Raw genomic sequence first — 13817 nt, 5'->3', positions numbered from 1 at the left:
GTTACTACGTGCCCTTGTAAAGAGTTCCTCTCCAGCTTTCCTGTAGACTTCCTTTAGGTACTGGAAGGTGCTGTAAGGTCTCCCTGGAGCCTTTTCCAGACTGAGGAACCCCAAATCTCTCAGCCTATGTTCATAGGAGAGGTGCTCCAAATATTGGAAATAACTTCTTGACTCAGTAGATGTAGAGATATCAATAATAGCATTTTTATTTTGTTCTGGAAAAGAGGCTGCAGGAGTTTGAGTAGGTTTTACCACACTTTTGGAAGCACTCTCTATCTCAGCAGCTGAAAACATCAATGATTTTTGTCTTCCCACATAATTTCTTAGTGCGTTATATCAGTCCTTGAAATGCTGTTTCCCAAAATACACAGTTTGTGACTCACCATGGAAAAACCCTTTTCTTAAGGGTTTGTCTAAGCATTGTAAATATTGGAAACCTTTACTGCAAAGAAGGCTGCTATTATGATATTGGGAAAACCTGGGATTCACATAGGAAAACTGATTACAATACACAGTTGCATGTTCTTTGTGTCCATCAAAATTTGTGTTTCTTTTGTCTCTACCAACAGAAATACTGATGACAAGGATAACCTGAGTTAGGGAAAGGAGAGTAAAGACCTGTGCATTGGCAACAAATGCAGTGTACCAATCAAAATGGGTTGTGCAGATCCAGTCTGGCCAAAAGCAGCCAGCTCAAACTTAGAAGGAGGGATCGTGCATAAATGACTTAATCAGATTTGTTAGCCTTTGTAGACTCTTAGTGACTGTTCAGGGAGGCTGTACCTATTTAAAATTCCCAGTTGCACTGTGTGCCCTTTTTACCTCGGAGTCATGTGTACAGTATTACCTCTGAACACTCACCTGTGAGAACTTAATCGAACAGTATCGACCCATTCACACGTTAACAGTTCTTTGTGTGGTGTGAAGTTGCATCCTGAACCTGTAGACTACTCCAGGTAGTGGTCCAAGAGTAAGCTGAGAGGTCTTTAGTTTTGTTTTTGGTGGGGTTTATTGGTGGTTTTTGGTTTTTTGTTGTTGTTGTTTTTGGTTTTTTGTTGTTGTTGTTGTTTTTTAATTTGGACTCCACACAAAATAAGACCATATACAAATGCAGAGAATGATAGTGGTGTCAAAATAAGTTTTAAAGCTCAGTCAACTTTGTCTTGAAGGAATCAACCTCTTTCCTACTCATACTCCTGGAAGCAATTTAAAATGAGAACCATGGAGATAGAGGTATGGTTGTCCCAACTACTGTGATTTTTATTTTTTTTCCCCTAACTTTCTCTTTTCCTGGACATGTTTTGTTCAGAGTTGTTGTTGTTGTTCCCATTTTTGAGAGTTTGGCTGTTGAATGTCAGGAGAGTATTTAATTCCTTATTCCTGTATATCTGAAGAATCCACTCAGGGGGTCAAATTAGTTAATTAAAGAAGATTTCCTCTCCGCTGATCTGAAGTATGCTCATTGCAACAGCAGGCAGATACAGTCAGAAACAAATGTTAGTGGGGAATCTCAGGTTGTTTCAGACTGTGGTATTCCAGGAAAATGCTAACACTGCATACAGGCACTGGGAAACCTGGCGGCCCTCTGGGGAAATTCAAAGTGGTTTTTACCAGGCTCCTAACAGATGCTGTTCAAATATGTTAGACCAAAACTGGAGTGTCTAAAGTTAGACTAAGTACAGATTTAGGAGTCTTACTAAATGAAGAAATTGTGACGTATGTTACTGTCTATCTTCAGCTCCCGTTTAGGTTAGTGGGATTTGCATTTAATCAACAGCCTAAAAGGTCAGTCATCTTTTAAATAGAAACACAGTCTCAGTCTCAAAGACCAGGAACCTGTAGTTTAGGCTTTTAAGAGTCTTGCAGTGTGTGAGTATTATCTAAAATTGATTGAGGAAGAGAGAGAGCATGGTAAAGCCATTGGTCTGCTTGAGCTGAGACTGGCTTTCTAACCTGATGTGGTAGAGAGCAGAGAGAAGGAGAAATCATATTTTGCTACTTGGGTTTCTCCCAGATTATTAAGGGAAAAAGTTAACTTGTTGCTTTTCATATCCCTAGATGATGTTATTAGAGTGTATAGCCTGGTCATGCCCCAAGAAAGCAAATTTCAAATATAATTACATGCAAGAGAAAAAAAACCACATACTTTTGAGAAAATCCCTTGTCCTCATCTTGTCAAGAGAACTCTGTTGGCACATCTATATAACATCTTCTGAATTCTGTTGACTTCTGAGGTCAGTTTTTATTTTGTCAATAGGTTGCAACTTTTAAGAAGTAACTTTAAGGCTGCTGCTCCTGAATATATGCAACAGTTACAACTGCAGAATATATACAGCAGGATACAACAGCAGTTGTATTTTGGCATGTATACATATTGTATATAAACATGCCATCTTGAAATGCTTTAGTTGGACTTGGCAGCTTATCAGGCCTTTATGCGTTTTACTTAAATGAAGTCTCAGGAGTATTCTCGCCTGTGTGAGACTATCATATGATGTGCATATATAGTGATATGCAATATAATTTAAATTAACTTTTTGCTCTGTTTTTAATAGCCATTGAATTATGTGTAGATCGACGGGTTGTGCCAATTTGCATCTAATGTTCAGCTTTTCAGATATTTCACTTAACTTTATGAAAGACTGTACCTTTGAAATTCGGACTAAGCTGGGAGCAAGCTGAGCTGTCAGTGACCCTCCCTCATGATCCCCGCACCAAACTGCACACTGGGCCCAGCGTGAAGAGGGACCCATCTGCTTGTTACTTGTGGGGCTGCACTGGAGTGGTGTTTAGCAGGGAGAAGAGAAAGTTAAGGAGGATTCTGCAGGCTCTTTGAACCTGAAGAGAGGGCCACCCTCTTCCCAGACATTGACAGCAAAAGGGGAAGAGGCAACGTCACAGCATCAAGTGAATTTCATAAGAGAAGATTCTTCACCATGAGAGTGAGTTTTGAGCTCTGTATCTGGTGGCCCAGAGGCTGTGGGCTCTCCCTCCTTTGAGACTTTCAAAACTTGCTTTGGCAAGGCCCTGAGGAACCTGATTAAACTTAAAAATATTTTCTGTGCTAAACAAGTGTTTGGACCAGATGATTTGCAGTGATACCTTCTAACATTTTTTTCTTTTTTTTTTTTTCTTGTATGATTCTTTATCAAGGTGAAAGCAAGTTTTAAGTTTTATGTTGAACATTACTCACTTCTTAATGGGAATGTGTAAACTGATGCGTTTGCAGTCCAGATTTCATACATCCTTCTGGAACACCTTTAAATCCTTGATTTAATGATCTGTTCGAATGTTCATCTTAATCTCTTTCATGCTGTAGATGCTGCATAAACTTCATTTTAATTTATTTTTTTAGTTTGTTTTTGAAAAACACTGTCAGAAATAAACCTCATAGTTGACTCAGAAGGCCTTGACTGACCTGAACGTTTATGTAGGGGTTGATATCTGTCTGCTAAGGTGGCCGTGCTGCTGCAGGTCTGTTTTGCACACAGGCCAATGCTGCAACATCATCTTTCTTTTAGCTAGAAATACTTGCCATAGGTCAGCTTTGCTGTTGCAGTACTTTTTGAATTTAACTCCATGGGATAATTCTGTCTTGACTTGGTGCTCTTGGCTGTGTAAGGTCTATTGATGCCGGCGACCAGATGAAACCACTGTTTCTCCAAAGTAATTAATTCTTGTGAAATGAGATTTTATTGGAGCTATTGTGTTTCTGCTGCATGCACTGCTTCTCCTTCTGTATAGAAAGAGGTATTGTTTTTGTTTTTGTTTTTTTTTAAGAGGAAAATATATTTAAAGTCTACTAACATATTTTGTTATGTTTTGCTGTGGGATCTTCTGCTATGACACCAAGTAACAGTATAATACCTGAGAGCTTTTGTCCTCATAAAAAGTGGAGAGCCTTTTGCAGAAATTAGTGGTATAAAACTCAAAGCAGCAGCAGCTCCCAGCTTTCCATACTCGCTGTTTATTCTCTTAAGATAAATCATTTGACTTTGAGTTTGCATTACTGACAGATCAAGCTGCCAGTGTAAACATCGTAGGATTGAGTATTTTGAAAGATGTGTGCAGTTTTGTGAAGGAACTAAACCCGCAAGTATCCGGAACCAATGCAATGTTGCGTGTGCTCAAATAATATTTTGCAATGTTCATGAGAAAAGGAAGTAAGTATTTAGAAAACTATTGGTGAAATAGTAACAGTTTATGTTTCTTAATTTTTGTTTACTGAAAATTGGAGCTTTTACTTGAATTTCCATGGAAAGTTGATCCTGGAAGTAGGAGAGACACACTTGTGTTACTGTACAGCCAAAAAATGCCATTATTTATAGTTGGGTAACCTTTCAGTTTACTTTTGACAGTAGAATTGGTGCTAGAGTGAAAATGTTTTGGTCTTTAGTCTCAGAGTTTGGGGTCTACTTGTGAAATACCCAACATCCTTAGTTTTTAAAGGAAATAGTTAAGTAGTTTTCAGCTTCTGAACATATGTCCATTTATTAAAGATGGAACTTGTAAAATTTAGAATCTTAAACTGATCTTGACCACCCTTCGTTAAAGTGCTTTTCCTTTCTTAGTCCTCACTGTCAAATTACCATTTTCTTTGTTAACATTGTGGGGTTGATGATACATTTTGAGCAGATGTCCTACTGGGAGGATGCTAAACTTTCATAAAAAGTGAGGGACCAGCTGCTTTTATACTCAACAAAACCAGTTTGGTTTAGGTGAGAATCCTGCACATCCAATCCAGACCAATAAATTCCTAGTAAAATGTTGTACTTGTGCCTGCACTACAGAGTGCTGGTTATTCTTTCTCTTGATTTGAATTTTTTTTCTCCTCATGTAGACCTTTGCAGACAATTGTTGGTCAGTTCAGTTCTCCTGTAACTTTAATTAGCAACATATTGTGCACAGAGAACTTTAGGAGAGCAAATAAATAACAAAAGAACCAAAAGGTATCTTTCTTTTATGTAAATATACTTGAAAATATCATTGAAAAATTTATGCGACTTTGTGTAGATCTTACTATAGAGAAAAGTAGAAGATTGTATTCCCTACTACTTAAATGTTAGGTTTGGAAGATCTTTGTTTCTTGTTTCCTGTAAAGATCTAAACATGTGCTTGGCTAACACTGCCCAATAGCCAGCATCTGTAGGGTGAAACACGTTTCTTAACTGATTCAGGTTTTTGGAGATACTCTGTACTAATTTATGTGCTGAAGGAATTGTTCTGATAATTGGATACAGATCAAAATTTACGTATTACAAAGCTGTGGGAAACAAAATTTAAAGAAAAATATATACTGATTATGTGTTTGTATTATAGGTCTTGGCAATAATGTTTAACTTTACTACATTTAATAAAGACAGTGGGAAAATTTAATAATACTGATTTTTTTTGTTTGTTTAAAAAACTTGATCACTATGTAATCAGATTTTACATAAAATTGCGGAAAATCAAAAGGTGTTAAAAAATTCTTTCAAAGCATCACTTTTACGTGTTTATGGATAACTTTTAAACAGGGCAAACTGTGATGTTTTGTAGCTGAAGTTTTTTGTACTATTTGGTGTGAAAGGACAGTGCTAGAGGGGGAGGATGGTGAACAGTGAGCTGGGTGAGTTATCAGATACAGATGGTAAAAAGCAGATTTGAGCTTTCTCTTAATTATTGCATTAGATGTATTTAGCTGTCTTTCCACCAGGATGAAAAATTTATCGGGAGCACAGTAATTCAGCAACGCAGCTGACAACATTTGTGAAAGATTTCTGTCTTATTTTTAAAGTGGTTGTGAATTAGACTCTGTAGAGTAGGTGCTTTGAAGCTGTAACTTACAATTTCTTTTATCCATTGATTCATTTAATTTATTAAAACATTAGTTGTTGCTTCATAAGGTTTAACATAATGTATTGGGAACTGTTTCTTCATTGTGTCCTACTGAAACATTTAAACAGGCTATTTTGTTCATATTCCTGAGAAATTTGAATAGGTTTAGAAAATGTTACATTTCATGTTTGTTGTGAATTTAGATTTCTGATTTTGTCTGGGGCTACTACATGATTACAACAGCTGCTCTTCCTCCACAGGCCTATGAAGAGTACACCAGCAAGCTTGATGCTCTACAGCAGAGAGAACAGCAGTTACTGGAGTCCATGGGGAATGGAACTGATTTCTCTGTCTCCAGTTCAGCTTCAACAGACACAGTTGCATCATCTTCCTCCTCTAGCCTCTCTGTAGCACCTTCATCCCTTTCAGTTTATCAAAACCCTGCTGATATGTCACGGAATAACCCCAAGTCTCCACAGAAGCCTATTGTTAGAGTCTTCCTGCCCAACAAGCAAAGGACTGTGGTGAGTCAGTTTCTATTCACATACTCTTTAAGCTCAGTATTTCCTGTGTCTCTCTCCCTCTGTATGCAAAAGTTAAGAGCTGAAAAAATACCGGTGTGGAGGTCAGAGAGGTGTCACGATCACTGTGCTCTGCCACACTCCGTTGCTTTGATCTGTTGAATGTTTTTGACAGGATTAACACAGAGAAGTCCATTATAGCAGTAATGCAGAGTAGAAAACTTTCAGGAGTTTTATAGCAATGAAGATAACTCCAGAAATATTTTTCTCAAGTCAGCTTTCTTGGTTAAATAGTAATTACCATTTTACAATTGTTGGGAAGGGGCAGGAAACTCTGTTTCCTGTATTGTACAGAAGTATTGATTAGTTAAACAGGCCAAGACTGGGGAAGTGTTTTCTATGTTGTCAAAGTTACTGCAAGCCCTGAATGCTTTAGAGCAAGAAGGAGCCTCCTGCAGCTGAGGAGGTCTGTGCAGAATCACAGTGTTTGTTTGTTTTGTTTTCCTCCCCACTCACTGTGGTGTGTTTCGTGTGGGGACCCTGATGGCATCAGGCCCCAGCCCAGTGTAGAGAACTGGCATGGGGAGGGACATAGTTGCTATTGGGAGGGTCAAGAAGTGTTGCATGCAAACTGCTCAAAACCTGATGTTTATCAGTTTTGACAATGTGATTATTGAAGTCTTGGAAGAGCAGTTGATTTTTTGCTGGCTATTCAGTTATCTGCTGTAGGAGGGACTTCTTTATCGGTTAAGAGCTGCCAACCAAAGAGCCTTGAAATGTGTTTTAGGGTAATACACTAAAAACTGTGATACATGACATTGCTGACAAGCCCTAGTATCGGCTCTGTTTTGCAAGGCGGGCCATACTCTGAACTTAGCAGGGAACTGTGTTTCCAGAGAAGGGGGAGATAAATGGGCAACCACTGTCCATGCCAAAACAGTGCTTTTTGCAGCAGTCAGACAGGTATCAGCTGTCTCTGGGCTCTGACTTCCATCCTTCCCCCACCCCACTAAACAAAAGACTCACAGTGAGGCCTGTTGTTTTCACCTGATTTTTTTTTTAATATTGTTTATTTGTTAAAGATTGAAAGTACTATTTGGTTTTGGACCTAGAGAATGGGAGTTTAATGTAAACTGTGACCACTGTGCAGATGTGTAGTGTTAAGCTGGGTGATTTTGTTGTCTCATGTTGAAGTATGTCTAGGCACATAGTACTAATCTGGAGAGAAGGTATTGGATTTTGGTATCTTCATGTGTTCTGTCCCACCCTGTCTGGCTGTTGGAGCTGCAGCCCTTGTCATGGGGCTCACAAGTTGGTTTTGTTTGTCTCCTACATTGGGTAACAGGATATCGCTTCCTGTGTTGTTTCTGCATTGCCTTTGCTATCTCTCCTGTGTGTTCTCTTGTCCTCCTCTCTGAGCCACATAATATAATTCTACTCATATGCTTTTTCCCCCATCTACAATATTCTCTTTCTGCTTTATCTGTCCTCATTTCTGCCTTCTTCTCAATCCTGTTTTTTTTTTCCTGCACTGAATCTAGGTGTGCTTTCCCAAGTAGGGGAAGCAAATGTTGTTTAACTTGGGTGTAGTCAGAGAGGCTCTTGCTTCTGTCCTCAGCTTTCTACTGGAGGCTAAACACTATTTCCCTTACAAGTCTAACCCTGTATCTTGTTTCCAGCTTGATAACTGTGGAGCACTAAGCGTGAAGCTTCAGGAAAATCTGTAGTCTTGGGCTGTGATTTTAAAAAAAAAAAAAAAGGACCAAAAAAAGGAGGAGACAGGCTACTGGTGTAGTCAGTTCCTTTCATGTCGGATGTGGTATGTCTGTAGATACATGTGGATAAAGGAACATCTGCTTGCAGATGAAGGGAGGTGTGAGCTTACTTGTGGGATCACTGGAAGCTCAAGTTGACAGGATTCAGCTTTGTATGTTGTATAGCAAGGTACAAGTCAACTCCAGTTCTGCTGGGACCGGATTTGGGTTGAAAATGTTATTCTAAATAAGTAGTTGGACATATATCACTGAGGATATATTGTTGGGAGGGACACACAAGGATCATCAAGTCCAACCCTTAGCCATGCAAGGACCCTCCCAAGAGTCACCCCATGTGCCTGAGAGTATCATCCAAATGCTTCTTGAACTCTGTCAGGCTTGGTGCTGTGACCACTTCCCTGGGAAGCCTGTTCCAGTGCCCAACCACTCTTTGGGGGAAGAACCTTTTCCTAAGACCCAACCTAAACCTCCCCTAACACAACTTCAGGCCATTTTCTCAGTTTCTGTCACTGGTCACCACAGAGAAGAGATCAGTGCCTACCCCTCCTTTTCCCCTCACAAGAAAGGTGTAGACTGCAATGAGGTAAGGTCTGGTCAGCAGATACTGCAGATTAATGGTTTGGCTTTGGTTCAGGGAGAGAACTGACTTCTTTTTACTTCAGTTTTACACACTGCTTGGATCTAGGTGCATTACTAAGTTGAACTCTTTTTTTAATACACTAGTAAATTAACTATGTTTTATAGCTGGGAAATGGTTCTTATAGGAAGTCTGAGTGTTGGGGTTATTTGCCTTGGAGCTGAAGTTCATTTCTCTGAAATTTGAGACAGTGCTCATGTTATTGAGAAAGTCAAGAATTTCTTGTATGGCGACTCTTAATGTAATTACTTTGTTTTCGATATTTATTGATCCTACATGTGGTCTGTTGAAAATTAAGGATATGCCAGAAGCAAACACAGTTCAGAAGGAATTGCAGTGGCTCACTGTATCGTGGGGTGCATCAGGTACAGATCAGTAGCTGGTCGAGAGAGGTGATTCTCCCTCTCTACTCTGTGCAGCCTCACCTCGAGTGCTGTGTGCGTTTTTGGGTGCCACAACATAAGATTCCATGATTTACAGTGCAGTTTTAATGGCCAGTAGTCAGATGATGGGTTACCAGCCTAAAAAAGCACCCAGTATTTTTCAGTGAACACTGAGATTCTGTGCCCTAGTAACTTCCTTCATTCTCACAATGGACAGGGAAGTGTTGCACACATCTTAGTCTTCCTTCATAATCGCTGGCTTTAAAAGCAGACCTGTTGTGTCTCACTTGTGCCCATTAACTGAGCCATTCGCTATGATGGTAGTTCAGGGTGTTCAGATACACAGAGTAGTTTGGGAGAGGTTGAAGTGGGAAGGAGATTCCTTGTGAAAATATATGCTATCTGCCATTAAAGCCTTCCCCAAGTCCCCATTCCATGTGTCTGTGAAAGAAGGGTAACGGGTTTGATAATCAAAATTGTAGCCAGGAGATGAGAGATACTGTTAAAGTTGCAGTGTTGCAGTAATCTTCTCCCCACCCTGACCTTTACTGCTTTTAATACCCACTTCTGACAGAAAACCTTGTTAATATCCCAATAATATTTTCAGTCTCTACTTTCAATCACAGCTTCACTTCAGGAGGGGAGAAATGTTGTCAGATCGTAAAGAGTCTATATTTATTTTTGTCTGGAAATGCCATGACAGTTCTTAAACTGACCTAAAGTCACTGGAGTTGAGTTGGTAATGGAGAGCCAACCTCATTATTTATCTTTGATCATACTCTGAAGCAGTCCAAAGTACTACAACAGCCTTCTGCTATTTGTTTAGCGTGTTAAAAATGCAGGAAATGGGGGGGAGTTGCTTACATATCTTACATTTTTGACTAGCAACTGCCTTGTTACTTGAGAGTTGTCTACGTGTTTTGTTTATTAGTAGTATTGTTTGTGTGTAGGGTCAAGCAAATACATCTGCTGGAGTGGACTCCAGTTAGAAAAATAGTTTGGGGGAGCTGATGGAGTAAAGAGAAATGAGACCATGTTGTTCAGTGTAAGTGTTTTTGGTGCAGAGGCAGTGTAGCTGATGGGAAGTTTCTTCATGTGTACCATAAGGCAGAGCACTGGACAAACCTTTTCCTAGTGTAGGAAAGCCTAACCAGTTCTGTGGTAGAGCCTATGGATGATGATCAATTAGCAGTTTGAAGTCAGCATTTTGATTCAGCTGGCTACAGGGCAGAGTTCAAATGTAACATTTCTGAAAGGAAAACCAAATAACTGGTTAGCTGGAGGGGAATCAAGGAATGAGTAGTGTCAGAAGATTTTTTTTTTTTTTTTCCCCTTGTAGTTGGCCTGGAAAGGGATGAAGAGAAGTTTTTCTCTGAACAACCTCTTAGAATAAACAACAGATTGTGTGTTCTTCTCTGGGGGCAAGGGGATGTTCCCACCCCTGTAATGCAGAGAGATATATATGTGTACTTCATCCTTCCTCAGTGGCTTGGGTCAACTGACATGTCCTTTGGAGAAGCATTCCACACAGATGTGACCAGGGAAAGTCAGTGCAACTGGGTTTGTTCTGTTTTGTTCTAGGCCAGAGAGGATGGTGTTGAAATAATAAAAGTGAAAGATGATGAAAGTCTACCTGAGATGAAAAGTTGTTTTGCAGAACAAGTTGATGAAACTTATCCAAATTGTGGCAGAATTTACAGAGATATTAGTTCAAAACTTGTTTGGGCTAAGAATATAAATGGCAGTGGTGTGGAAAGTAATGAATCTGCTAATTGAGAAAGAGCTTTTGGGTGTGGAAGGAAAGTAAGAACTCTGATCTCCAGCTGGCTGCTAGAAGTCTGAGAGATTGTTAGATGCTGAGAGTTGGTGGAAGGGAGGTAGTCTTGAATGAAAGTAGATGAGATTCTGATGTCATAAAAGCATGTTATATTATTTACTGATGAGACTTTTGAAAGAATGTATGGAGAATGTAGGAGGCAGAATACAGTGAAGAAGTTTTTAAAATGAACTGAAGGAGTTCCAGGCAATGAGCATAAAAAGCTGTCTATAAGTGTGAAGATAACAGGAATATGGTATTTGCATATAGGGTAGGATTTAAGCATTTTGTGGGATTGCTTCTAGTTGTGTGATTTTTATTTTTTTCTTCTCTTTTTCTTTGAGGGTTTGTGGGGAGTGTTTTCTGAGGACTTGGTTAAAGTATCTTTTGTATGTCTTTGGGATTACCAATTCTCAACTGATAGGTTTGGGATAAGGAAAAATCCCTGCTCCCAATTGTAAAAATGGTTTCAATTTTTGCTCTCCTGTATGAAAGTTGACAAAACAGTATTATTTAGGGATTTCTTCTGTTAGATTGCTTGCTCACTGCAGACATTAAAGCATTAGTAAGAATTTTTAGACAGTTTTCTTGTGGCTCATCAATTCTGGCTGCAGGGAAGTGTTTTGAAACCTGGAATGGAATAAACATTTTGTGGACATATCTGGAGTATCTCTTTGTCACAGTGAAAGAGCACAAGAACAAGGCAGGCATGTATGATATTCTCCCTGCGTTGTCTTCCAAATTTGAGCTATTTGTCACTCAGGAATTTTATGAATTTAAGTGTTTTCTATTTGGAAAGCCTCTGTTCAGTCTCCATTAAAGATGTGCTAGGGGTACTAGGAATTTGTTTCTTGTGGTGAGGCATTCCATGGGCATGGTTATATGTGGTGTGAGTGATCATACTCTCTGTTGGTCTTTAAGTCTGCCACATGCTACTTTATACTGAAGGAAATAAAGGCTTCTGAGAAAAGCCACTTAATATAAGGTATAGAAACAAGTAGCTAAAACTGGTCATAACTGCACAGAGGACCAATATTAGGAGATTTCTTATGCTGTAGTGAGGTCTGGTAGGAAAGAAGAGAATACAGTAGGGGGGCTTCAAACTCAAGTACTCTTGTGAACAAGATCATATAAGTTGCTTATATTAGCCAAGAAATCCCTTCTGGCCAAGTACTTACATTTGGGGAAAAAAACAGTCTGAAAGCAAATGAGCAGTACTGAATAATGGTATGAGTCCTGGAGTGTGGGAAGTTACAGAAAAACAGTGTTCAGGTGTTAAAAGTGATGGGCAGTTGAAAGGCATCAGGTGGGGATGGCTCTTGCTTTCCATTTCGGTGTTGTCTGTTGGTGTCTGCTGTGCATTACCAGCTTCCAGGGGAGATGTCTGCTTCGTGTCTTCTGGTGGAGTGGCTGTGAGAGTGGGAAGGAGCCTCCACTGCTCTGCCTCATGAGTTTATAAGGGATCCTCTCGCAGCCCCACTGCCTGTTCTCTTTCTATCAGTGTGGGCAAGGAGTGGATTTGGTCACTTTGAATTGTATTTCTGTCCATAGTGGTCTGAATAGTGACAGTGAATCAAGGGGGAACAACAACAAAGAAAAAAAGAACAGTTGGTGCTGTTCATGCTTTGGGAAAGCCTGGTGGCCTCCAGGTACTTCAGCTGCCTGCAGATTCTTGAGGTCTAAAAACTTCCTATGGCAGCTTCTAAACCAAGAATAATACTTTGGGTAAAAAAGAATTTTCCCGTTCTTCTGTGTTCAACTATAGAAGATTGTGTGGGTTTTGGTTGTTCCTTGTTTTGCCTTTTTTTTTTTGAAGTTTAGAGTAATTAGAGGCGATGCATATAAAAACTCTGCATAAATTTGGGCCAGTAAAGCCTTTCCACTTTGTGTTGACGTGGTTCACATCCGTTTCATAGTTACATATGTATCGCCAAGTTAATGAAAGTTCTCAAAACGCAAGTGTGAGACTGACTTTTTAAATGGGAGAATTTGTACTCTTAAGAGTTACAGAACCTAAACAGGACTGTGAATGCTGTGCATGGGGACAGTTCTTATTTCAAGTGTCTTACTCTTGTCACACCTTGGTTTATTACTACATCTGCCTTTTAATTAGGCAAGCAATCATGTGATCTTCTCTGCAGTCATGAAGACTGGAAGAATCAGCTATTTTTGTCCTATGTAAATTCTTAGCATAAATTAATTCATCATGCACGCACAACTGGGATCCTTCAAATGTTCTGCTTTTAAATCTGGTACTCAGAGCATTTCTTTTGACTTTAGATTTGCATCTTGCTTTCTGCAGTTTATAACCGTGAGTTTGTGCCTCAAGCTGGCTGAGTAGAAGCACTGGATTTCTGTAGGCATCCAAGCTGTCCTACCAGTTTCACCTGTCAAGTATAAGGAAAATTCAGAGATGGGATGTTCAGACAACTGAGTAAACTAGTTTCTTGTATTTAATTACAACCTGGTTTGACATGATTAGGTTTTTTAATCAAAAAATACAAAACCTCCTGTGTTATACCAAACATGCACCAGAAATTGAGTTTATTTTTAGCCTATGCCAATGGGTGGCTGCTGAATGTGTCTGAATGCTTTGGAATTTTATGCATCATATTTGGTGCTGGTAGCATGAAGTAAATAGCAGTTTACTTTCACGTAAATTTTACTTTCAAGTAAACTTCACTTGACACTTTTTTTAAATACTTGGATCATCTGGGAGAGCTATCGGCCTACTGTGGAATTGCTGAAAGGCAAAATCAAATTAGAGACTTAGTTACCAGTTTTCATTGCAAAGAAATTTAACTTAATGGAAGGCTGTCAGTAAGCAAGAAAATCTCACTGCATCACAGAAGTTGTACAATGAAATGG

The 13817-nt window shown here is 39.3% G+C and overlaps 1 protein-coding gene across 2 annotated transcripts in view; it reads left to right on the top strand.

The window, feature by feature from the left end:
- Window positions 1-13817, top strand: part of BRAF (B-Raf proto-oncogene, serine/threonine kinase) — an 86362-nt gene that overhangs the window by 21160 nt on the left and 51385 nt on the right. For both annotated transcript variants that reach the window (XM_050325475.1, XM_050325476.1), the window contains exon 3: window positions 6078-6341. In XM_050325475.1, coding sequence (XP_050181432.1) covers window positions 6078-6341 — 264 coding nt within the window. The remainder of the gene's footprint in view (window positions 1-6077; window positions 6342-13817) is intronic.

Source organism: Myiozetetes cayanensis, unplaced genomic scaffold (genome assembly GCF_022539395.1).
Source record: "Myiozetetes cayanensis isolate MyiCay16 unplaced genomic scaffold, myiCay2020 scf3, whole genome shotgun sequence".
Classification (NCBI taxonomy): Eukaryota; Metazoa; Chordata; class Aves; order Passeriformes; family Tyrannidae; genus Myiozetetes; species Myiozetetes cayanensis.
Note: the sequence above shows the minus strand (reverse complement) of the source record. Positions and strands in the feature narration are given on the sequence as shown.